This window comes from Mauremys reevesii, linkage group 2 (assembly GCF_016161935.1).
Source record: "Mauremys reevesii isolate NIE-2019 linkage group 2, ASM1616193v1, whole genome shotgun sequence".
NCBI lineage: Eukaryota > Metazoa > Chordata > Testudines > Geoemydidae > Mauremys > Mauremys reevesii.
Genome location: NC_052624.1, coordinates 171,759,238 through 171,783,691, shown reverse-complemented (window position 1 = coordinate 171,783,691; position 24,454 = coordinate 171,759,238). Strand labels below are relative to the sequence as shown.

General features: G+C 38.6%; 1 protein-coding gene across 1 annotated transcript in view; it reads left to right on the top strand.

The window, feature by feature from the left end:
- Positions 1-24,454, top strand: part of LYRM4 (LYR motif containing 4) — a 141,220-nt gene that overhangs the window by 21,297 nt on the left and 95,469 nt on the right. Inside the window, 1 exon segment of the mRNA XM_039525772.1 lies at positions 19,850-19,970. Within this exon segment, the coding sequence (XP_039381706.1) occupies positions 19,850-19,970 (121 nt within the window).

Genomic DNA, 24,454 nt, shown 5'->3' with positions numbered 1-24,454 from the left:
CGGATATAACACGGTAAAGCAGTGCTCTGGGGTGGGGGCTGCACACTCTGGTGGATCAAAGCAAGTTCAATATAACACGGTTTCACCTATAACGCGGTAAGCTTTTTTGGTTCCCAAGGACAGCATTATATCGAGGTAGAGGTGTATATACAGTCCAGAAGTACAGTATTCACTCGATTATATAGGTATAATTTTTCTGCCACATTTCAACTAATTTTATATAGGCATCACTATACAAAATCTGTGTCTTATTTTTAAGTGTTTTTTTCTTTTCTTTTTTTTTTCATTTAAGTTTTGGGTTCATTGTTTATCTGCAAAAGACCTATGGCAGCAATATATGGAGAGGATGCTGTATATTCTTTGTTGCTTTTGTCTTTGATATCTGTAAAATAATGCTTGTACTCCTTCAGGGCTAACAAGTTCCTAAAGTTTTGATGTTAACTTTTAAAAAATTTATTTTAGGGGGTATCTTCAATAATGTGACAGAAGGCGGAAGTGTCCTTCCCCCACCCTCATACGCTGAAAGTTAATTTGTTTTCTGTCTGTCCCAGACAATGGGTTTTTAATTATTATTTTCAGGTCTTCATTGCTTTAGAAAACCTCATGGTCCTCCCTGCAGCTGTTCTGTCTATAGTAGTATGCATAACTAAATTACTTGAAGTGACTGCTAACTTAATATTGTTGAAGTTCATAGAATCTCATTTATTTTTGAGACTTCATTTGGTTTGAATTACCTGTGAAAGTAACCTGTTATGTCCCTCTAAGGTTGAGCTCATCAGAGATGCCTTCTCTGTTTCAGGCATCCTTTTGCTCATATCCTCAAGTATTTGATTTCTCCAGTTAAAAGTGTCTTGCAGGGTACACAGTCTCTTTCTTTGATTGACAATATTCTTTGGCTTTATTTATTTATCTAATAAACATATCTTATACAACGTAACACTCAAGTGAAATCACGGGAACTTATAAATATCAGTCTACTGTTTGCATAGGTAGGGGAAATCACAATAACTTGCTCAGAGCCTTGGTATTGCCTGCCCTCAGGTCCTAATTCAGCAGGGCACATAAGAACAGGCCTAAGTGCTGTGCTGAATTTGGTCCTAGGTTGAGAGGAAGGTGCAAACATCTGTACATGCTCCAGAGGTGAAAGTAAGACGGTCCGGTCTGGCGTACCGACAAGAGCCAGTACGCCGTGCTGGACCGCACCGGCTTCCACGAGGGGATTGAAAGGGCTCTGGGCTGCCCGCGGCCCAGAGCCCTTTCAATCCTGGCCGCGACTCCGGCACCCGGGCTAGGGCCGAGATTTAAAGTGCTCAGAGCTCCCGGCGGCTGCAGGCAGCCCAAAGCCCTTTGAATCCCGGCCACGGCTCTGGCGGACGGGCTGGGGCCAGGATTTAAAGGCTCGGGGCTCCCCTCAGCAGCAGGAGCTCTGGGCCCTTTAAATCCCTGCCCCAGCCCTGCAAAGCTCGGGGTTCCCCCCGGCGGCCAGAGCCCCGGGCCCTTTAATTTGCCCCTGAGCTCCAGGAGGCTCCCAGCCACCTCTTCAGCTGGGAGCCCCTGGTTGATTTAAAGGCCCTGGGCCTTTAAATTTTGAGAGGCCACGCCCCGCTCAGGACTCCGGCTGTACCGGTAAGTCTTGTAAGTTACTTTCACCCCTGAGATGCTCTCTTTAGTTTATTAAAGTTTAAATTCCAAAATTTTGCTGCTGTCTCTTGTACCCATGAATCATTGAGGTTGATCCTTGCTTATCAACACACAGTGTGATGCACTTTTCAATCTGTATTTTACTACTAAGCTATTAGTTCCTTCAGTATACTGCCCCAAGCTTTGTTCGATTATAAAGGCTTTTAAACTTGATCATGCTGGGGGGCAAGTATAGTAGTTAACAATACTAAGCTAACAGATGTTCAGAAATGGGAAAAAAAAATTTTCCAAAGCATTCTCCCTACATGACACTTGTATTTTTCTAACATCTCTTCTGAACTTTCTAGCTGAGACTCGGTTTTCAATTTGTGTAGCATGTTTTGGACAGCTGTGTCTTCCAAGAGCATGTCCATTTCACTTTTTAATTTTAAACTCATTTTGCCTATCTATAAAAACAGCAGCCTTCATTTCTTTTCAAAAAATCTTTCTTGATCTCTTCTCCAATATTGGGCTGCTCAGTGTACATCTGGTAACATGAATTTTCTTCCTCTTTTCGAGACTCTAGTTGTTTGACTTGCTCTCTCAGTAATTGGTTTCTCTTAACCACATCTGCCATTATGAGTTTGAAGGTACTACCACACTTACTTATCCCCTGTATTTTTGTGCATTGGTATCTGGTAGCACCTTTCCAGTAGAATTGTCGAATTGTCTTCTGTCAGGACCATTTGCTTGTATAGCTACACTGGCAAAACCTTTCTACTGTAAACAAGGCCTTAGTATACCTAGTGATTTTTACATGTTCTCTATCTGTTACATTAAAATGCTTTTCTGTAGACAGTGTTTGAAGAGCAATGCAAGAGTAGCAGAAGGTTCGGAAGCTGTCATTTATTGGCATGGATTAATCACCTTTGAGAGCAGCCGATCTATGTATCTTTTTTTTTTTTCTTTTCCTACTAGGATATAGTTTTGATCTGAATCCCTATCTAGATTTTTTTCGGAAGAATCCTTTCATAAATCAGCATGTCTTCTCGTGTAATCAGTATGGTTCATTTATCTAAGCTACCTTGAATTGCTTCCTTTCCAGAAAACATTTTAGGTCAATAAAGCTCAGATGAAGTGCTTAGGACATAGTACAAACCACAGTACTTCCTAGTGCATTTTAGCTTAAATTATGTTCTGGATGTCAGCAGGAAGCATCCTGAATTGGTCTTAAACTAATATCTGAAAGTGACAGTTTCAGGAAATATCTTGCAACTCACTATCTTATCTAGATGTTATAATACTTTTCTAGGCCAAGTAATTACTAGTAATTTTATAATAATATAAAATACTTAGGTAGGGCTGTAAGAAAGTCATGACTTCTTGCTTCAAAAGATGTGACCACAGGTTGCTAAAGTTGTGGTTTTGGTGCAGTCAGTTCTAGTAACACAGACATATTTCATTTATTGAGTTGCTTTTAAAATGGATTCTCAGTATCCAAGAACAAAAATGGAAAATACTAAAAAAAATGCCATAGACTATCAGAGCATTTGTATAATTCAAAACAGTCCCTCCTTATCACAGTTTGGCAAGTAATCATTTGAAGTAAAACATTTTAGATACGTTGCATTGCTTGTGAAGAAATGCCGCAAAATATAAATGCATAATATACATATACATAATATACAAAATGGGAGGTTTTTCAAAAAGTTCAGTCACAAAATTGAAGGTGAATGATGTTGCAACCCTGTGTGCCAGGTCAGAACACCTCTCACTCAAATTTGCACCCCCCCCCCAATTCCTCTGAGGGGTGGTGGGGCCAAATTTGAGTGAGTGGCGTTTTCACCTGGCACACATGGCTTCAAAATGCCACTCAAATTTGCAACAACTATAAAAAGTTACGGTTCCACAACAAAATCATGGCCCATGATTTTCTTACAGCCATATATATATGGTCTTGAAGGTGAAATGTTTAATGAGAAATTACAATTATTATTAATTCGTAGTGTCTATATAAACTAGGTGCCTTACAGAGATTATAGACATATCTTACCTGCCCTGAAAAATTTACAATGGGAAAATTTTCACGAATTATTAATTTACAACAAAGATTAACATAAAAAAATTAGGCAAGATTTTCAGTAATGGGATCAGATGTAGGCATCTAAATAAGTGTCCCAACTTTCAAAAGTATTGACCATGCAACTCCCATTGAAATAGAGATTTAAAAAAAATCTTGGTTGTAATTCTTCTTATTAATAATGTTGATAACCATTCAAATTCGTATCCACAGATTATCCCTTTTAGTCCGGAAGTTCAGGGCGAGGGGAGGAGAGAGAGGGGCTAATGTCAGGGTGTCCCCCTTTCACTCTGCTCCTGCCCCCAGCTTATCCCTTCTTCATATAGAGCAGAGTGGGAACACAACAGAGAGAGCTTGCTGACCGCAGCTGCTGTCTCAGCTTCCTGATCGACTTAAAAAGACAATGTACTTAGATTGGGGTCAGCGTACTTAAAGGGGCAATGCGCATCTCTCTCTTTCTCCCCCCCCCCCCAGGGTGTGTCTCTACCTGCCATGCTGTCTTCCCTCCCTCCATTCGTGCTGCCTTGTAGAGTGTGAGGCTACATTAACAACGTGTTAACCCTTGAGGGCTTAGCCGAATGCTAGTTCAGCATTTAGCAGCAAGGCATTCCCTGGGAAATATCCCATCTACTCCCACACTCTGACTTCACCACCTCAACCAAGCTTCACAATCATCATCGCTGTGTACAGTATTAAATTGTTTATTTAAAACATATACTGTGTGTGTGAAGATTTTTGTCTGGTGAAAAAAATTTCCCTGGACCCTAACCCCCTCATTTACATTAATTCTTATGGGGAAATTGGATTAGTTTACATCGTTTCGCTTAGAGTCGCATTATTCAGGAACATAACTACAACGTTAAGCGAGAAGTTACTGTAATGACCTTTTTGTGCTTCAGGTCTTCTGTCTGTAAAATACTTCCCTAACTTACATGGCTGGTAATAATTAGGGCTGTCAATTAATTGCAGTTAGCTCATACAATTAACTTAAAAAATTTAATTGCAACTTAAAAAAATAATCATAATTTTAATTGTACTGTTAAACAATAGAATACCAATTGAAATTTATCAAATATTTTTGGATGTTTTTCTTCTTTTTCAAATATTGATTTAAATTACAGAATACAAAGTGTACAGTGATTACTTCATATTATTTTTATTTAAAATATTTACACTGTAAAACTGAAACAAACGAAATAGTATTTTTCAATTCACCTCATACAAGTACTGTAATACAATCTCTTTATCATGAAAGTATAACTTACAAATGTAGTTTTTTTTTGTTACATAACTGCATTCAAAAAGAGCAGTGTTTCTCAAACTGGGGTCGCTGCTTGTGTAGGGAAAGCCCCTGGTGGGCCAGGCAGGCTTGTTTTCCTGCTCCGTCCGCAGGTCCAAGCGATCGCAGCTCCCGCTGACCGCAGTTCACTGCTGCAGGCCAATGGGAGCCGCTGGAAGCGGCGGCCAGTATGTCCCTCGACCCACGCTGCTTCCAGCAGCTCCCATTGGCCTGGAGCGGTGAACTGCAGCCAGTTGGAGCCATGATCAGCCAGACCTGCGGACGCGGCAGGTAAACAGACTGGCCCGGCCCGCCAGGGGCTTTCCCTACACAAGTGGCGACCCCAGTTTGAGAAACACTGCTTTAGAGCCTACAAGGCCTACTTCTTGTTCAGCCAATTGCTAAGGTAAACAAGTTTTACAAGAGATAATGCTGCCTGCTTCTTATTTTCAGTGTCACCTGAAAGTGAGAACAGGCGTTTGTATGGCACTTTTATTTTAGCTGGCATTGCAAGGTATTTATGTGCCAGATATGCTAAACATTCGTATGCCCCTTCATGCTTTGGCCACCATTCCAGAGGACATGCTTCCATGCTGATGACGCTTGTTTAAAAAAAAAAATGCATTAATTAAATTTTGACTGAACTCCTTGGGGGAAGAATAGTATGTCTTCTGTTCTGTTTTACCTGCATTGTGCCATATATTTCATGTTATAGCAATCTCGGATGATGACCCTACACATGTTGTTCATTTTAAGAACACTTTCACTGCAGATTAGACAAAACACAAAGAAAGTACCAATGTGAGATTTCTAAAGATAGCTACAGGATTCAACCCAAGGTTTAAGAATCCAGAATGCCTTCCAAAATCTGAGAGGGACGAGGTGTGGAGCATGCTTTCAGAAGTCTTAAAAAAGCAACACGCTGATGCGGGAACTAGAGAACCTGAACCACCAAAAAAGAAAATCAACCTTCTGCTGGTGGCATCTGACTCAGATGATGAAAGTGAACATGTGTCAGTCTACATTGCTTTGGATCGTTATTGAGCAGAACCTGACATCAGCATGGACACACGTCCTATGGAATGGTGGTTGAAGCATGAAGGGACATATGACTCTTTAGTGCATCTGGCACATAAATATCTTGCGATATCAACTACAACAAGTGCCATGAGAATGCCTGTTCTCACTTTCAGGTGACATTGTAAACAAGAAGCGGGCAGCATTATCTTCTGGAAATGTAAACAAACTTGCTTGAGTGAGTGACTGGCTGAAAAAGAAGTAGGACTGAGTGGATTTGTAGGCTTTAAAGTTTAACATTTGTTTTATATTTGAATGCAGGTTTTTTTGTACATAATTTTACATTTGTAAGTACAACTTTCATGATAAAGAGATTGCACTACAGTACTTGTATTAAATTAATTTAAAAATATTAATTTTGTTTTTTACAGGACAAATATTTGTAATAAAAATAAAGTGAGCACTGTACTCTGTGTTCTGTGTTATAATTGAAACCAATAAATTTGAAAATGTAGAAAACATCCAAAAATATTTAAATGGTATTCTATTATTGAACAGTGTGATTAATCACGATTAAATTTTTTATCGCTTGACAGCCCTAGTGATTATTACTTGTAAAACACTTTGAGATCTTCAGAGGAAGCTGCTGTAACTGTGCAAAGTGTTAATTTATTACAGACCCAATCCTGCTGTGACCTCTGTGGGTGATTTGTCCTGAGGTAGGACAGATGAACCAAGCTCTGTGAAGTGGGAGGTCATTCTGTATATCAAGAGAAAGGTATTCTGTCCTAGATTTGCAATTAAAATCATGTGTGACCATATTGCTATGAGAAACTGGCCTATCTCAGTTATATCTACCCTTGCTAATAATTGGTACTATTGCATATTTAGAGTTTTAAGCCAGAGGTTGAGCTCAGACTCTATTGTCCAAGGGGAACACTTCACTACACTCATGTATGTCAATATTTGGTGTACAGTTTCTTCATTCACACATCAGAGGACTAAAAGTGTTTCCATCATTTGTCACAGTGAAATATTTTTTTCGTGTGATTTTTAATTTGTTGCTAGCTTTTGAATTCTTTCTGTGTTCTTCTGTAGGAGATTACTGGATCAAAATACTAAAGCTCTCATGACTTTTAGATGCTCTAGTCAATAACATTTTCAAGTCTGAAGGATGGTCTCTGATATTCTTTCCTCAGAGCTTGCCTGTGAAAGAATATTTTGGATGATTTATCTTCAAATTTGGAAAACTCCAAAAATCACTCATTTTTCACTCAGCTGCCTCTTACATTTTTAACATCAGATCTAATTTTGTAGGCTGGATTTGATAATATAATAGTATTTTGTAATAATTTCTCCTCTTGGAAAAAATAACGAGTAATCTCTTCGTTTGCAGGACTTGGACCTCTCTGATCAACCTTTCTGCTGTCATAGTAAAGATTAAACTGCTTCCAATGCACAGATGATCTGGCAGGAAATTTGTTAGTCGAATAATTTCTGCCCATTGTCTTGGCATGTCTAGATTTTTAATCTCTACTCATTGTCTGATTTTTTAAGATTTGCTCTCTGGTCAGATCAAAGTAGAGGATTGCATGCTGGGACCTATAATGTCCAAGGGCAACACCATGGTATTAAAAATGAAGGCATCTGGAGGCTATATTTAGCTCATGGAAAACACTTTGATCACTATTGATGTAGCACATCAGTCTTGATGGACCTGGAGCCTCTTGCTATCTCAATTTTTAAACTATTTGTGACAAAAATAGTAAGAAACCATGTATAACTGGATTATTTCTTTGTCTGGAATACAGAGCATAGCAATCTTCATTTCATCTTCCTTTATTTATGACTGTCACTTTGACATAGTAGCATGTGGTACTATGGGACCCAAGTTAATAAGTAATATTTATTTTCCTGGAGGTCCCATAGAGCATCCACTTGTATGGCCATTTTCTTCTACCAGTCCAAGGATCAACAGTTAGAGGCATTTTGTTCCGTTACCAGCATGCAAAGCTTCTCTACTACCATTTGTGTCAATGATGCCTTTAGAATGCAAGTGGTGGTGATTAGTCCTTTCAAAGAATAATGGAGTGTAGACAGCCCTGGCAGTTAATTTTGGTATGGTGTGACCAAGATGTCTTAGGATGCTCACTAATGTATGTTCTGGGTTTAGATCAGCTGTGCTCTTTTGAACCAAAATCTGCTTTTATGATATGATCTACATAAGAGGCAGTCAGAGAGCTTTAAAGAGCAAAGTATGTTTTCCTTTAAAGTTTTGCTTTTGATGATGGGTTTGTTCAACAGTTCCTCCTCTTCTATCTTGTAAGGAGCTACATCTAAACTTTCACATGGATGAAGTGATCTCTAGGATTTGTACCCATTTCATCCTTAAAACAGTGTTCTGTTTTTATCTGAATTTGGATTTTCAGCCTTCAGTTATGTTGATTTAGGTATTATCCTGTTGGGGTGGTGATTAAAATTTCCATAGCCCTTAAGTGCGTAAACTGAAGAAGCTGTAAAAAGAAAAATCTGGTACACTTGACAAGATGCTTTATGTAGCATTCAGAACACACAAAACAATCTTTTGGGGGGCAGACTCTGCCTGTGGCAAACTAATGGAGGCAGTCTGCATCCAAGCATCCTGAAACATTTCATATATTTTTTCCAAAGGGATATATTTACAATCCCAAATGTCCAAAAATATTCTTTATTATTTTGTTGTAGTGTAGGACAGTGGTTTTATGTTGTACACTCCAAATAGATTTAGACTTCAGATTTGAGTAATATGCCTTGCATATAGTATAATTTTTTGTACTGCTAAATATTACATTGTAATTTCAAATATCCATAATTGCTGTCCCTATTGATGCTGCAAATTTGTTAGGCTAAACATGCTATGCCTTGCTCTAAGTGAGAGATGGGTTGGGTGATTCATCCATTGGGTGATGGGTGGGGAGTAGAGGGTAGGATGGGTGGGGGGGAGGAGAAAGGAGTTTGAGGAGAAGTTCCCTTCCTCTAAATAAATTTTTTGCATGGTGTCTGTGAGCAGACTATGAAATGTGTTATGTTATTATTTTACATTACATAGTTCCTTTTATCCCAAAGTGCTTTACCAGCTATGTGATGTTCATAAATCACCGCTGAATTGCAGCCACCTCTAGGATGGAGAATGGCAGCTGGCGAGCGCAGAGCATGCAACAGTGGAAGAGGAAAATTTTGTCTGAACATCCAGGTAACATTCTGGTCTTACAAATAGCATAATGGAATTTTTAATGACAATGCACAGCAGATTGGACCTCTGTTTTCAACGACTCATCAGAAAGATGAACATGCAAACTGAATGATATTAATTCTTTTGCTTCAGAAGGATGAATCAGTCTTACCAGGATTAGAACTTGTAGTTCCAGGACTCTAGATATTCCAAACCTGATAATTAGACCACTAAGCTATCCCATGCCCTGTCAGCATCTGTGCCAATGAAACCTTATTTTGGAGCTATTTGTCATTTCAGTCCATAAGGACACTTTTCATCTGCGGCAAATTGTACTTCTAGCCCCTGCAGCAGTTCCCAGACTGGTGCCTCATTAACTGAATGACATGTTGTTCACTTGGGTCCTGTGCTGGTAAAGCATTTTTCTTTTCCACCTTTACAATACAGAGTTGCAGTAGCAACTCCAATTAAAATTAAAGGAGTCCTTCTATTCTTAAATTTTATTTCCTACTTTCTAGATTTAACTTTCTCAAAAGCACTCTCTTTGTGCTGAACTTAGTTATGCTTAGTCTTAGTTAAGTGATAATTTCACTCTTTAAAAATAATTAAGTATAGCAAACAACCATTTATGTTTTAGAAGTTGTTTCAGAGGATTGCCCATATGGGAGCAGTCCAGGTATGAATAGAATGGGCAGTATTGATCAGATAGTATCTGGTGTTATCTTTATTGAAATTGAAAACAGGCAACCATTTAGCCTAAAAAAATAGTCTTTCCCCTGGGTTCAGCAGACACTGAACTTGTTCAAGTAGGAGGAGGAGTTTTCAGTTTTTTAGAAAAATAAAAGAAAATTCAGGGAAGCTGTTTCAGAGTTATGGTGCTATAAAAATATAAATGTTAGAAAAGTCTTCTCACTTTTCTTTTTTTTCTCTCTCAACTTGGACAGGATACTTCTAAAAGTTCAAACTTTTTAATCTAATAAACCTGAGAAATAGAACATAATAAAGTTACAAGATTTGCTTTAGAAATCAGAAGGGTTTTTTTAGTTTTCAAATCTGCTGGCAGGGATGGTTTGCCAGAAGCTGGGAATGGGGGACAGGGGACGGATCATTTGACGATTACCTGTTCTGTTCATTCCCTCTGGGGCACCTGGCATTGGCCACTGTCAGAAGACAGGATACTAGGCTAGATGGACCTTTGGTCTGACCCAGTATGGCCGTTTTTATGTTCAAACTTGTTAGCATTTGCTACGTAAATCCGGTCATATTGATGCATATTATGATCTATAGTGGGTCTTGATTTATGATGTAATGTGCATCAAATACATCTCTTAATATCCTATTGATCATCTAGTGTTTGATACTAGCTTACCATTAGAAGGGGATAGGCTTTTTTTTTTTTTTTTGACCAACCATTCTTTCAAATTATGTTCTGTAGACAGCTTCCACCACCAATCACCCAGAAGCAAGACATTTTAGGAGAGATTTGGAGTTCTAAACTTACTGATCAGAATAGATTTAAAAGATGGAGGGAGGAAGATGCTGGAATGCCTACCAGGGTTCCCACCCCTCCCCGCCCCCGGCCTGGCCTAGGGGCTTTGTCTTTGATGTCTACCTCTGGCTGGTAGGTGTCTGAAAAACTAAATGCTTTGTTGCTCAAAGAGTGAAGGAGCAAGTCTGTCACTTTTCTCCCACTCCATCTTATGGCTGCTGTGAGGAATCAGGTATTCTCTGCTTTACCCCTTCCCCAGCCTGTTCTTCTATGAAATATTTGCAGTGCTTGTTTCTGCTGCTCCTCAGAACCTTCCCCAGCAGGAGCAGCAAAAAAAAAAAAAGTAAGTTTCTTGGCAGTTTCACTACTGCTCATAGGGTTCTGTATATTAGTAGTGAAACTGACCAGTGGCTTGTTAGTTTAGTTGCTTGGGAAACCTATAAGCAAAATAGGCACTGAAGGTGTCATCTCTTAGTAAATTCAGGAAGGCTCTCCTGCATTGATTTACAGTCCACATTTACAATCCACATATCTTCGCAATTACAAGGAATAGAAACTGATGCTGATTTTATTTTAGATGAAAGCCCCGAACTTTCCATGTAAATTTATCCACACACTGGTCAAAAGAGGATTTTTTCCCCAAGTCTTTGTTCAGTGAGTAGACCTGGGCTTTTATATTACAGCCAGACATCTTTACTGTATTGTAATTTGAGAGCCCCAGCACTGCTAGAAATTTGTCTAGTGTGGAAGCTTTGAGAGCTGGAGCTCTGCTAATAGTAAATAATAATAAAATAACATTACACCTACACCATTCTGTTTGCTCCTGGATTAAATTCCACAAGACACTAAGCCATCCCTAACTGTGAAGTATGAGTACTTAGGGGAGAGCTAGATACGGTTACTGGCCTGACTAGGATTCTGTTTATATTAAGTTCTCAAATTTAACTTTACATTAAAGTGTCTGCATAGGGTAACTGTTATATTTGTTTGTTAAAAGTTTCTGTTTGACCCTTGCTGGTGACTACTAATGAGACTTTAAAGAATTATAAAATATAAAACATATTAAAAAGAGCTATTCCTTGCCTTTGGAGTAATTCGTTATATTTCAAGTCTGCACTGATATCTGGCCAAGCAATAAAAGTTTCAGGTAACTTAAAATGAATCTTCAGCTGACTTTTTATCCCTGAGGCTTTCAGTTTTTGAACTGATGTTGTTCTAGAATGTAAATATAGCTGAGCAAATTCCCTCCAGTTCATGTTTTGCCCATATGAACTGAGATCCTGGCAGCTAGTACTTTTAGTATATCAAGACCATAGGTATCAGTGAGTGGGGGGAAAGAGACTCAAACTATAAATGGAAGAAATTAACAGTCGTTTTTTTAGAAGGGAGACATTTTCTGAATTAGTAAATGTTTCATCCTCTTTCTACATCACACTGCGCCTTGTCTCCCTAAGTCAAAGCATGATAAAATTGGAAAACCTTTTTATTTCATAATTGGTCACAAGAGTAGATTTCCTATACGTGAGGTACTACAGTACATAACTTATTATTCTCCACAACTTTAGTTGATAGAGAAATGTAATTTTGTTCTCTCTTTTTTCTTATATTGATGAAGCCTTCAGTACTCTCTAACCTTCAGGCCTCTTCCCATGTGATCTGTCTCTTTTGTTTGTTCGGATTCTGTATCATAGTTTACTGCTTCTGGCCCAGTGTTTTGGATCATCCTAAATAACAATGTAATAGCTGTGCCATTATCTTTAGCAGTCTGTTGGCTTATAACTGTGATATGCTCCATTAAGACATTATTTTTGTTCACAATAATAGATATGGGGAAATGTCAGCACATTTATAAGGCCTCCTTTGGAAGATGACTTAAACCATTAGCATGTTTTGAATATTGATAAATGCAAAATGTTGAGACTCTCTAACATTACTTGACCGGAATTATTTTGAAGGGAAAGTGCTGTGTAGTAAAAACAAGTGTGCCTATGCACAGTGTTTTCAACTCATTTTTTGCACTCCATTTTAACAAATAGTTTTTATCTTTTGTAACTAAGACTTAAAGAAAAACTGCAGTGATTTTTATATGTAAATTTGACCTTGCATAAGTATTTTCTAATAAATATATCTGAATCCCAGAACAGCAATTATTTTCTGATCTATACCTGTTGCAATTTCAGTATTTCTATAGCAGGCAATGGTTCAGACTTCACTCCTTGGAAGCTGCTATTTTGGGAGGAATTGACACACAATACAATTGAAGGTCGCTTGAGCTGCATTTTAGGGAATAGCAAACGCAGAAGTTTTAAAAGTTAGTTTTAAGGTAAATTTGTGTGCATTAGGAGAAAACCATTGTTTTTACTACTGTTTTTGGCCAGTACTGTCCAAGATTTGAAAGCTGGTAGCTAGTGCCCATTGCCTATGACGCTGTATCTTGAAATGCATTTGCACGGGAACTGTTTTCCACATTAACCCCAACCACCTTTGATTCTTTCTACTTATGTGCAGCTGCTACCTGATTAACACCTTGAGTAACCATGTAGCTGCAGTGCCTTTGGCCTCAGATCTCTGTACTGAAACTATTAACCATCTACATCATACTTTCAGTTAAATTGGATGTTAATTGCATGACAGATGCAGATAAGCAGAGATTGCAGAAGGTGGTTCATGGAAGGTGCGCATGCAGGATAGCGCACAGTGACTACATTTAATATACATTTTTATTCTGGGTTTGTGGTCACCAACTAACTGTGTGTGTTCGACAATTCCAGACAATATCTGCCGTAAAGTAGGTGTTAAAATGGTGCTACACTTGGATAATAAAATGATTTCAGTAAGACACTGAAAAATTACCTGAAAACTGCTTTCATAGTCTCCTACTTTTTCCTATTCCTGGAAGTGCAGATTGAGTTTCCGCTGCTGCTGGTTGTTTGTTAGTAAATACTTGTCACTTATATAATACCTCTTTGTCAAGGATCTCAAAGAGCTATACGGAAGTGGTTAAGGAAAAATTACATATGTTGTAATTCGACTTCTCTGAAGAAATCTTTTTTTCATAATTCTCATTGCTTGGTCCTGACATCTTGGTGCAACTTTCCAAGCTCCAAAGGTTATTTTTAGTTAACCTAATGGATTAGTTAGTGGTGTGAGGTAAGAGCATGAATTCTGGTAGTTATGCAGTACCCCATTGCATAACCTTCCAATCAGTTCGTGATATGGCAGGAGACATCCCCAGGAAAACAGAATGGTTGACAAATGAATGCCTCAAAAAGGCAGAACAATAATCATCAAGGTGTATGATAAACGCTGTCTCTGCTCCTCAGCAAACCGTGAGGGGAAGTGAGTGACTGAAATTTCTGCATGAAAATACCTTCTGATTCTGCATTGAAGTTATGTAATTTTTCCCTTCTGTGAGCATTAGAGCTGATTGAAATGTTTTAACTGAAAACTTGTTTGTTTGTTTGTTTTACTTCAAAAACAAACTTTTTATGCAGGAAATTTTCAAAACAAAAACAAAAAAAAAGTTTGAAATTTCCCACAAAAAATAATTGGTATTTTCCAACCAGCTCTTCTAAACTGGCCATCTGTAGTGGAGATTTGCTCCTGGAGAATAAGTAGCCCAAGGAGGGGGAGGAGGGAATGTGTTTCCCAAAGGTACAAACATAATAAAATTGCAAGCAGTAACCAGGCAAAGGACGACAGTGTGAGTAATAAGGCAGCATTGCTCCCCAAAGCATCAGGCTTAATATTTCAGTGGTCTGTAGGGCATGGGCAAAAATCAGAACTTTAAAAATCTGGCCATAAAGGACATCCCAGAAAGACTCCGGGGGCTGAAATTGCCCCCGAAGATCAGCGTAGCCCGTCTTGACCATGCTCCTATTTCTCTGGTACACCAGCAGCAACAAGGATGTATGGTTTTGGAGATGTTATGTTGGCACTTGCCACCATGTCTTTGCCTTGTCCTTCCCGGGCCAGTTAAACTGGCTTTCTTAACAGACCATGCTGGCTTTATAGATAGACTGAGCTGGCTGTTTTCTGTATGCAGTGTTTTGTAGCTGTGTTGGTCCCAGGATATTAGAGAGACAGGGTGGGTGAGGTAATATCTTTTATTGAACCAACTTTTGTTGGAGAGAGAGAGAGAGAGAGAGAAAAGCTTTCAAACTTGCACAGAGCTCTTCTTCAGCTCTGTGAAACTCGCTCATTACAGGATTGGCTACAAGCATTGTCTTTGGTGAGAGATCTAAGGTACAAATTGATCTGAGATAAGTGACTGATCTTTTGGGACTGGAAGCAACCTCAATCTTATGTGATTTTTGGTGTTTAGCAACCAGCTATTACTAAGTCCAGCTTGCCTGGGTGGCAAGATAGACTGGAATGCCCAAAGGAACTGTCTGACTCCGTGGAAAGACTGCTATAATGCTTTAGGAGTTCACACTTGTTAGTGGGTTGGTGAAATTTAATTCTAGAACACACACCAGTTTCGAGTCTCTGCCCTGCTTCTTGACAGTCATGAACCACTCCACACAGTTTGACAATTGAACACCATAGAAATAAGCAAGCTGTTCGTTGTTCAATTGTTTGTGACTTTTTAAAAAAAATAGTTTCAGACACTGCTTCTTTGCATAAGTAAAAGAAACCCAATAATAAAAACAAGTCTGGATCAGGATGCTTCAGTTCTTTGAAACTAAGGATCAAGAAATGTGCCCTTTTATTCTGCTAAATTGGTTTATATTGTGAAAAAATCTCATTTTGTAACAAAGTGTCAGCAGACTGAAGTTTAATCAGAATGGATTTGGATAATCTGAGATGTTGAATTGCACTTTGCAGGATTGGGGTTTTCAGTGGTGCCTAAGTATAAGAACTGGAAGGTCAGCATGATGATTGCTTGGAAACAATTTGAAAAGCAAAAAAAAAAAAAAAAAAAATGGGGGGTGGGGGTAGATTTCTGCTTCATGTAAAATTGTCTTTGCCCTTGTCTACACTGCAAAGTTATGTCGGTATAACTACATTGCTCACGAGTGTAAAAATCGACACCCCTGAGCGACACAGTTATACCAGGCTTCCCCCACCCACCCCCATGTAGACAGTGTTATGTTAATGGGAGAACTTAGATGTTATTTGCATAATAATATTAGGTTAAAAATATTCCAAGAGAGTTAAAATTCTGTTCTTGTGTAATTTACCTAGAAGAGACTCTAAGCAGTTGCTGTGGACAAATTCTGCCTTCCTCCCCTTCACCCTCCCCCACTCCCCCCATTTTTTGTTTCCTGTTCTTCTGGCCTTTTGCATTAATTTGTTATAATGGTTTCAAACGCCCATTGTGATAATTTTAATGCAAGAGATAGCACTGCAGTTAGCTTGCTATTTTTGTAGCAGCAACTGTGTCATTTCTGAAACCTGCTTGCTCAGGCTGACAATGTAGCACATACTGCAAGACCCATTTGAATCAACAGGAGCAAAAGGTGTATGGTGTTATATCTGCAAATAACTATTATGCCCGGATGAGTTTATTTTTATTATTATTTATTAAAGGATATACAGATACTCTACCCTCTCACTTGTAAATCCTGTACCAAGTGAGAATACTGATGAATTTGTGCTGTGCTGAGAATCAATGTAATCATGATAATTAGTAGTCAGTCTGCAACTCACTATGAGCCAAACAAAGGGATTTCCTTGGAGCAGCTATTCTCAAGAGAAAAAGAAGTGCGTGCAAGAGAGGGCATATGCTATCCATGTTTCTGCATATTCTTGTTTCTTGCTACGTACAGAATGTGTGTTACTATAATTTTAAGAGGACTCAGTTGTTCAGAGACCTGCAGAGGTACTGCAGCCATAGTCTTACCGATGGATTTTTGTTTGAGCATTGTTAAGCCCTAGAAGCATGAGAAGAGGATAAAGATTCAGAACTGAGGCTGTACAAAACAATCAGTTTTTATCTTTTGAAGAAGATGTTACATTGAGAAGGGCTAAAATATGTTAACTTTTTTCTTTTTAACCACAAATCTTGGAAGAGTAGAATAGGTTGGGTTTGGAAATGATGTTTACCTTATACCTCCGAAAAAGGAAGAAAGGGTGAGCTTATGGTTAACATACAGGATTGGATGTTAAGAGATACAGGTTCTGTACCTGGCTTTGCCACAGACTTCATGTGTAACTTAAGGCAAGTCACCTCTGCTTCTGTTTCCTCAGTGCCTTACAGAGATATTGTGAAACTAACTAATTTTTGTAGCGTGCACTGAGATATAGCACTTTCCATCCAAGGAGGTATAGAAAGTTTTAATAATAGTAAATTGCAACAAAATTTTGTCTTCCTACTACAGGTATTTGCACGTTTAGGTTAGGCCTCAGTTTTGCAAAAGCTTAAGTACATGTTTAATTTTAAGCACGTGAACAGTCCAGTTGATTAATTGGAACTACTGACATGCTTACAGTTAAGCATGTCCATAAGTCTTTGCAGGACTGGGATATAAAATGGCAGCTAACAGATTTACAGGTTTATAGAAATCTGAGAAGGAAAAGATAACAATGGGTAATCCTTTAGTCAAGTCTGCTCAGGGCCATCCCTAGCTATTCAGGGGCCCTATGCAGCCCCCCCTGGGGTGGGGTGGGGATGGCTTGGGGGGCAGGGGTGGGAGGCCTGGAGAAGAGGCGGGGGAGGGGCTGGAGCAGTACGCAGCTGCGCAGGACACCAGGAAATTTGGTGCCCCAAGTTTCCTGCTCCCCTACACAGTGGCGTACTTTGCGTATGGGTAGGGATGGCCCTGAGTCTGCTGCCCATACATGTTTGTTTTTTGCCATACACAGTGTTTAGACAGTAAATGTGAACGGTTGTGCCAGTTCTTAAATACAGTTCTTGTGCCAGTTCTTAAATACATCAATACAAAAGTTTGGTGTATTGAGTGAAAAACTAGAAAATGGACAATGAATCCATCATACATATAAAAGAGTCAAAGCAATCTGGAGCCAAACTGACAGACATACATGTGATTAATCCCATTAAAATGATTGGGGCCTACTCACCTTGGCAGAGTCACTCACATGAGTGTTTGCAGAATAAAGCTGGATAACGAAGACCAGTTTTTAGAAAAATAGAAAGTGTACGTTAGGATTGTATATCTTCCAGGAAACAACCATTACCAGAAAACCACTGAATATTTTTTTTTTCCTTTTAAGAAATAGAGTATATTTAAACACACATGCACCCTGGATGAAGAGGATTTTCCTTATTCAGTCATTCATTATCAAGCAACAAAATTAAACTAAATCTCAACATTTTTTGGTTATGTCTGCCCCAGAATAACTAAGCAGCTTCCCCTCGAAATCTTTCTAGGACACCAGCTGCAAATAAGAATGAGCTTCCATATTTAATAAATTCTATTAACTTACACACACATCCATGTCACATTATAGGTGAACAGGCCCTAATTAAAAGCACACACCATCTGCTGGTTTGTGGCAGCAGGGTAGCACTCCATAAGCACCCCTGGTTCCTGTGATTGAAATGTGTTATTTATGAGCTCTTACAAAAATATGTCACTTACCTCATGAAAACTGCGTTAAGAGCTGGATGGCACCATCTAATGGTATGGTAGTGAAGCAGGTTGTTAATCTTTTTTCTTAAGAATATTCTCTTTGCTCTTTCGCTATATATATATTTGGGGTGGAGGGAGGGGTTAATGATCAAATTTCCAAGAGTTTCATGTTGGACTTGAAGCTTGCATTTCACTTTTATGAGATGAAAAGTAATCTTTGAAAATATTAAGCTATTGGAGTGGTTTTTTTCTTTCTGTGCAAAATGTTTAAGTTTGAGATAAATATGTTTATTGGTGTGAGGCATTTTAAATGGTGATAGACAGTAATAGTGTGCATTACAAAGATATCTGAAAAGGATCAGCATGCACCAAATACCTTTATAAGCTGGCCTCTCATAAAAATATCTACTGGTCAATTGGGAGTGTCTTTTAACAAAAATGAAATCCATCTAGTGTTTCTAAAGGGATTTATTGCATAGTGTACAAAGATTATTTGTTGGCTTTTAAATAAGGAGAGAGAATTCTAATCTGTGTTTCTAATGGTCCTTGGGATCTAAAGTTTTGGACACTTTTCTGTGTTGCCTTGCAAGGGCGGAGGCCACATCGTCTTTCCCACCTGTTAGTGGGAGTAGAGGCACTGTTCCTCGAGTGGAAAACAAAATGCACATTGAGAAAAATAAAACACCTTTTTGAATGGCTGATTCAACAGCTCGCCTTTGGTGACTTTCAGGTTACAAATTGATGTATGCAGTGGTTAGCATTCTGCCTGATGACCCTTGGAATGCCAGGAACAAGAATCAGTGCACTGATTCAAATCACTCTAGTGGTTCATATGACAAGGAAAGAGATGATTGAAATATCCTTGTGCTCTGTAGCACTCCTAACTAGCATCCAGCAGAAGTAGTGCTATTGTGCTACTTCAAGCTTTTTCTTTGTAGTGCCAAGCAGTGTTGCATCTTAATAGCAGTAACAGGCAGAGCAATAATGATTGGACTTTTCTTGTGGCTACTCGTATTGTTACAAGGAGACCTTTGGTATTAAAAAAAAGTAAACAGAGAGCATGTAATAAGACCCTCCAGGTAGTTGTACTTTAAAAAAAAAACTGCCTCGGTGAAGAAACTTTAGACAACATGGGGGCTTTCTATGTTTCTCTTGTTAATGATTCTGTTTACAGTGATGAAACCACCATCTTTCTTTCCACACATTAGGTAAGGGTGTGTAGCGGAGTAATTCTACAGTTTATTTGTGATTCCACCATATGTTTATAATCTCCAGTAACATTCCCTGTCTGTTGGCATAGAGAAATGTTTATACATCTCAGAGATGATGTGCACATGAAGAAAATTGAAGTATGAGGCACAAAGTTCTTCCACATTAAGTTCTAGTAAAGCTGGTTCTACAGTTCAAGGCCCTGACCACTGCTTTATAGTATTTACTAGGGCATGATAGGATTTAACCTGAACAGAGAGAGAATATAAAGTTTGAAGCAGATAAATGGACGATTAGCATGTACAACTGTTTGTAAATATCCTCAACAGCATTTACTGCAGTAGCCAAACACTTTAAAAATTGTTTTGATGTCAAAACACTTACGGATGCTTTTTTTAATAATGTCTAGAACATATGCCATCAGAAGGATAAGAGATGCCTTCAGAGAAAACAAACATTTAAAGGATTCAGAAGAAATACAAACACTAGTGAATAAAGCAAGAACAAACCTAGAGATTATTCATCGGCAGGTAAGAATACTTTAGTTCGTATCTTTTACTTAAGAATTGTAAAATGCTGAATGACATGTTCTCCCCTAAGGGTGTAAGTCCCATGCCAGTTTTAAGGAAGGGGAAGAGAGATCCTGTGCAAGTATTATTGTTCACAAATGGAGGGGAGGCAGAGTGAGGGAGTGAGTGACTGGCACAGTATTCAGTTCTCCTTGATTGGAAGGATTTAAGCACGAGTCCCATTAGTACTAATGGGATTCTACATACTGTTCTCTAAACTCCTTTGCTGTCCCTCTTTTTTCCGCTCTTCAGTCCTCTGCTGCCATTTGTTTCTTTGCTTTTCCCTGTGTTGTGTTTTCTCTTGCTCTATGTCCATCTCCTCATCCCTTCTTCATCCCACTGGCATGTTAATATGCTCAGAGGAGTGCCAGTAGCTTAACACACTCCAGTAAGGTGTTGAAGCAGAAGCATATCGAGCCTTAACATTTTTTAATAAGTTTGTGAAAATATGTTTTGCCTGTTTGCACCCCAGATATCTTTGATTCCTGTCCACTGTGTTCACACCACTGTGCACAGGGCTAAGGAGGGTGGTGAGATGATTCTATGGAACACACATAAAATTTAACTGATTAATTTTATACATCATGTATGTTAAGAAGTTTTATCTTCAAGTTCCCCCGTAGCCTCTTACTTCAGGAATGTAGACTTTCTTTGCAAGGAAAGGGGCTAGAAAGATTTTTATTTCAAGCAAAAGCTGAGATTGTTCTTGAAATTTATTTCTCCCACATCAGGGAGGGTCTGAGGCTGTGAGCTTTATGGGGCCAAAGGACAGCTCTAAATTAAAAACCTGGAAGACGGCTAAGTGGAGTCAACCATTAACCATTCAATAACAGCAGAATAATATCTCGAATGTTATTTGTTGAAAGAAGGTTTGTTCTTTAAAAGCATGGGGTGGAGGGAACAGTATCCCACTCATATGACCTGCTGTTTGGTGCCAGCAAGCCGCAACTAGTTCAAATTCAAAAGTGTCTTCTAATGACCCAGCTTGCACTGGTCCCATTAACCTAAGTGGAACTGTTGGTGCTCAGGTCCTGCCTATGTCAAGTTAAATATCCTCAAATTGAGGAAATTCTATTTAGAGGCCATGCTTGGGAAAATTTGTTCCTAAGGGTACGTCTATACTACCCGCTGGATCGGCGGTAGTGTTCGATGTATCGGGGATCGATTTATCGCATCTCGTCTGGACGCGATAAATCAATCCACGAATCGATGCACGTACTCCACCTCGGCAGAAGGAGTAAGTAGATTCATCGGGGGAGCCACAGCAGTCAACTCGCCGCCGTGAGGACGGTCAGGGAAGTTGAACTAAGATACTTTGACTTGGCATAGCTGAAGTTGCGTATCTTAGTTCGAACCACCACCACCCGCTAGTGTAGCCCAAGCCTTCGTGATTTGGTCCAAAGTATCACAGTATGTCTGTGACAGAGCTTGGAATAAAACCCAGCTCTCCTTATTCTGAGTCCTGTACTTCAATCATATAATATTTATGTGACCAGTCCTCCAAAATCTCAATGGGGCTTTGCAGAATTGGGTCTTGGGTCTTGTTTCATGTCAGTTGACATGGTGGGGAAAGGAAGAAAGCATTTTTTCTAACCTAGCTGGTGAAAGAACACACACAATTGATTAGGTCCTTCAAATGTGTGCTTTTGTTGTTTTGATGCCTAAAAAAAAAGGATCAGGGAGATAAGAGTGGAAAGTTAGGTTAATCTCTGTTCTACATTCCCACCATCTCTTTTGGTTCCTATTTATAAAATAATAGGGACCCGGTAGACACTAGCAAATACAGTTGTTATCCCTGTGAAAATGGCTCAGGCATATAAAGACACAGTTCCACCTATAGGGGGGAAATTTCCAAAGGCACATAGGTAAGGCTAAGATTTTGTCATGGATATTTTTAGTAAAAGTCTCGGGCAAGGCCACAGGCAAAAAAGAAAATTTAACAGAAGCTGTGACCTGTCCATGACTTTTACTAAAAATATCCCTGACAAAATGGGGATCTGTAGGCCCCACACCGCCTGAAGCAGGGCAGCTACACTGGGGCTGCAGGGTACCCTGCCGCCTACAGCAGCTTGGAGCTCCAGGGGCTGCCAGGGGCGGCGGGGGTACCCCGTAGCTCCATGACCCCACGGGCAGTGACTTCTGCGACTAAATTATAGCTTTAAACATTGGCACTCAATTCCCACTGATTTTCAATTTGGATTTTCACATTTGAAAATCTCCCTCTTTATATTTAAATTTAAAAATATTCTTAATTTGTAATGGTTTGATACACATAACTTAAATGCATTGTAAATCAGCAAGATCATTTAGAGATCTATATTTTTCTCTTCTACAGAACCATTTGTCTGTTTCTCAGTTTTGTTCTTTAGTTTGTCTTGACTATCTTCACCTTTACAGTTGCTATAGGAAGACCTAAGTCAGTTGCTAAATCTATAGCTTTTAAGAGCTTTTACTCTCTAAGGGGTTTCTTTAATTTTGTAAGCCAACCTCCTGGTTCAAAAAAAGTCTGTAATTCGATTGCATTTTGAGATCACTCTGTGTAAAATTTCAGGGGAAAATATATTTAAAAAGCAGGGGATTTTGTAGAAATGGAAGGGAAAATTCTTGTCAGATATGGAATATTTTCACTATTTTGGAGGTGTTAATTTTCTCTAAGCATTTCTTTGGTCATCCTTTTAGATTTTTTCTTCTTTCAGACAAGATAGAATCTCTCTAAGTCTGACTGTCAAAGGGTGTATATGTATCTATATATAGATATATTTTTATTGGAGTAAAAATAATAGCAGATGGTACGTGGTGAGGCTTCTCTTTAAAAACATAATCTAATAGAAGGAAATGAGTTTAGCAAGTGAATTTCAGAGATGTCTGCGCTTTGGGGGGCTTTGAATGTTGATACTTGGAATAACTGAAGCTGAATTAGTCTCTATACCAAATGAAAAATGTATTTCTAAATAAGCAAAAGTAATTGTCAGTGTCCTTTTGGGGAACAAATTATATACTTCAGTGCTGGCAGCACTTCATCTATAAAGCAAGCTCTAAATATTATGAAACAAGTCTCTGCCTTGTCCTAAAGTACACATGTAAATTAGGGTGAAAGTACAAGAGACCTAGAGTCCATTCTGTGTTCTGTCTTCCATTCTGTGTTGCACTTACAATCACCTGTTCCATGAACAACACAATTTTTGTGTGGCTCACATTTCTCTAACATCTTGATTGTTTATTTTTGGTCTTATTTTAATTGAACAATTTAATTAATTGCGTGAACTGACATAAAATAATGGGTTTATATTTAAAACCAACCCTAAAACATATATAAATTGTTTGTTTTTAAACACAAAAACAATGAAGCAAATATTAGATGTAGTGTGCATTTTTGTAAGTTTGGGGATTTATTATAATATAGCACATCTGGTGTTGCTGACTTTTTCATTGCATGTCGATCGAAATTAAATAATATCCCAGCTTGCTGACAATTTGTTGTTACTGTGAAATCAAATTTACATGCTAATTTATGGTTTAGTCATCAAAGTGACCACTGAAGTATAAGGTTCATAAATAACAATTTGAATCAGTCTCGTGGGAAATGTGAAATAGTGACAGATTACTGTCATTTCATGTCAGTTACCACAGTATTTTCCTGAATGTTTTAAAAGGAGCTTTATAAAGCTAAAATGCATGAAGGAACATTAATCTCAGCCTCTGTCTTCCCACACTTTCCTAGTTATTGGTTTGATTTGAAAATAGGATGGGTAAGGGAGGGAGCAAATCACAGATTCTTTTCTGCCTATAACGCATGATATGGAGGTTTTTCTTGTATCTGGTGTGCTAACAGCAGAAAAGGGGATTATACACTGTGACCAGCGTACTGTTGTCATTAAAAGAGTGGAAAAGTTGCAGCTGTTAATGCCAGCATACAGTCAACTCTAGACGAGCAGGATAACTTTAATGTAAAATCCTGTGTATGTGGTTATTGAGACAGAATGAGTTCTACTGTCACCACTAGTGTGATATGGTGTCTGCCACTTGTTTATCCAAACAGTTTCTATTTATGCTCCCATGATTTCTCTGAAGAACTATTACTACTGTTTGAACAGGAGGAGGATTGGAGAGGCTTCCCTGAAAATTATTGCTTTTGTTTAGATTGAGGGTTTATACAAGCCACTTTGAAAGCTCATTTGTGTTGTGTGTGTTCAAGTCCTAGCTAGTTCTCTTCATGACATTACAACAGCCTTTGATTTTCACTGCACCAAAATGAAAATCTGTATGGGACCAGTGTGTTTTGGTTAAATGCCTATTTTAATTCACAAAACTATTTATTATTACTTGTTTTCATCCTACAAAAGACTTCTTTTTAGCCTTAGACTTAGACTGAAACTGGAAGGCTTCAGTCTTTTAGCTCTACATTTAAGAAGGAATTATTCTGGATTTCCCAACAGATATGAGGA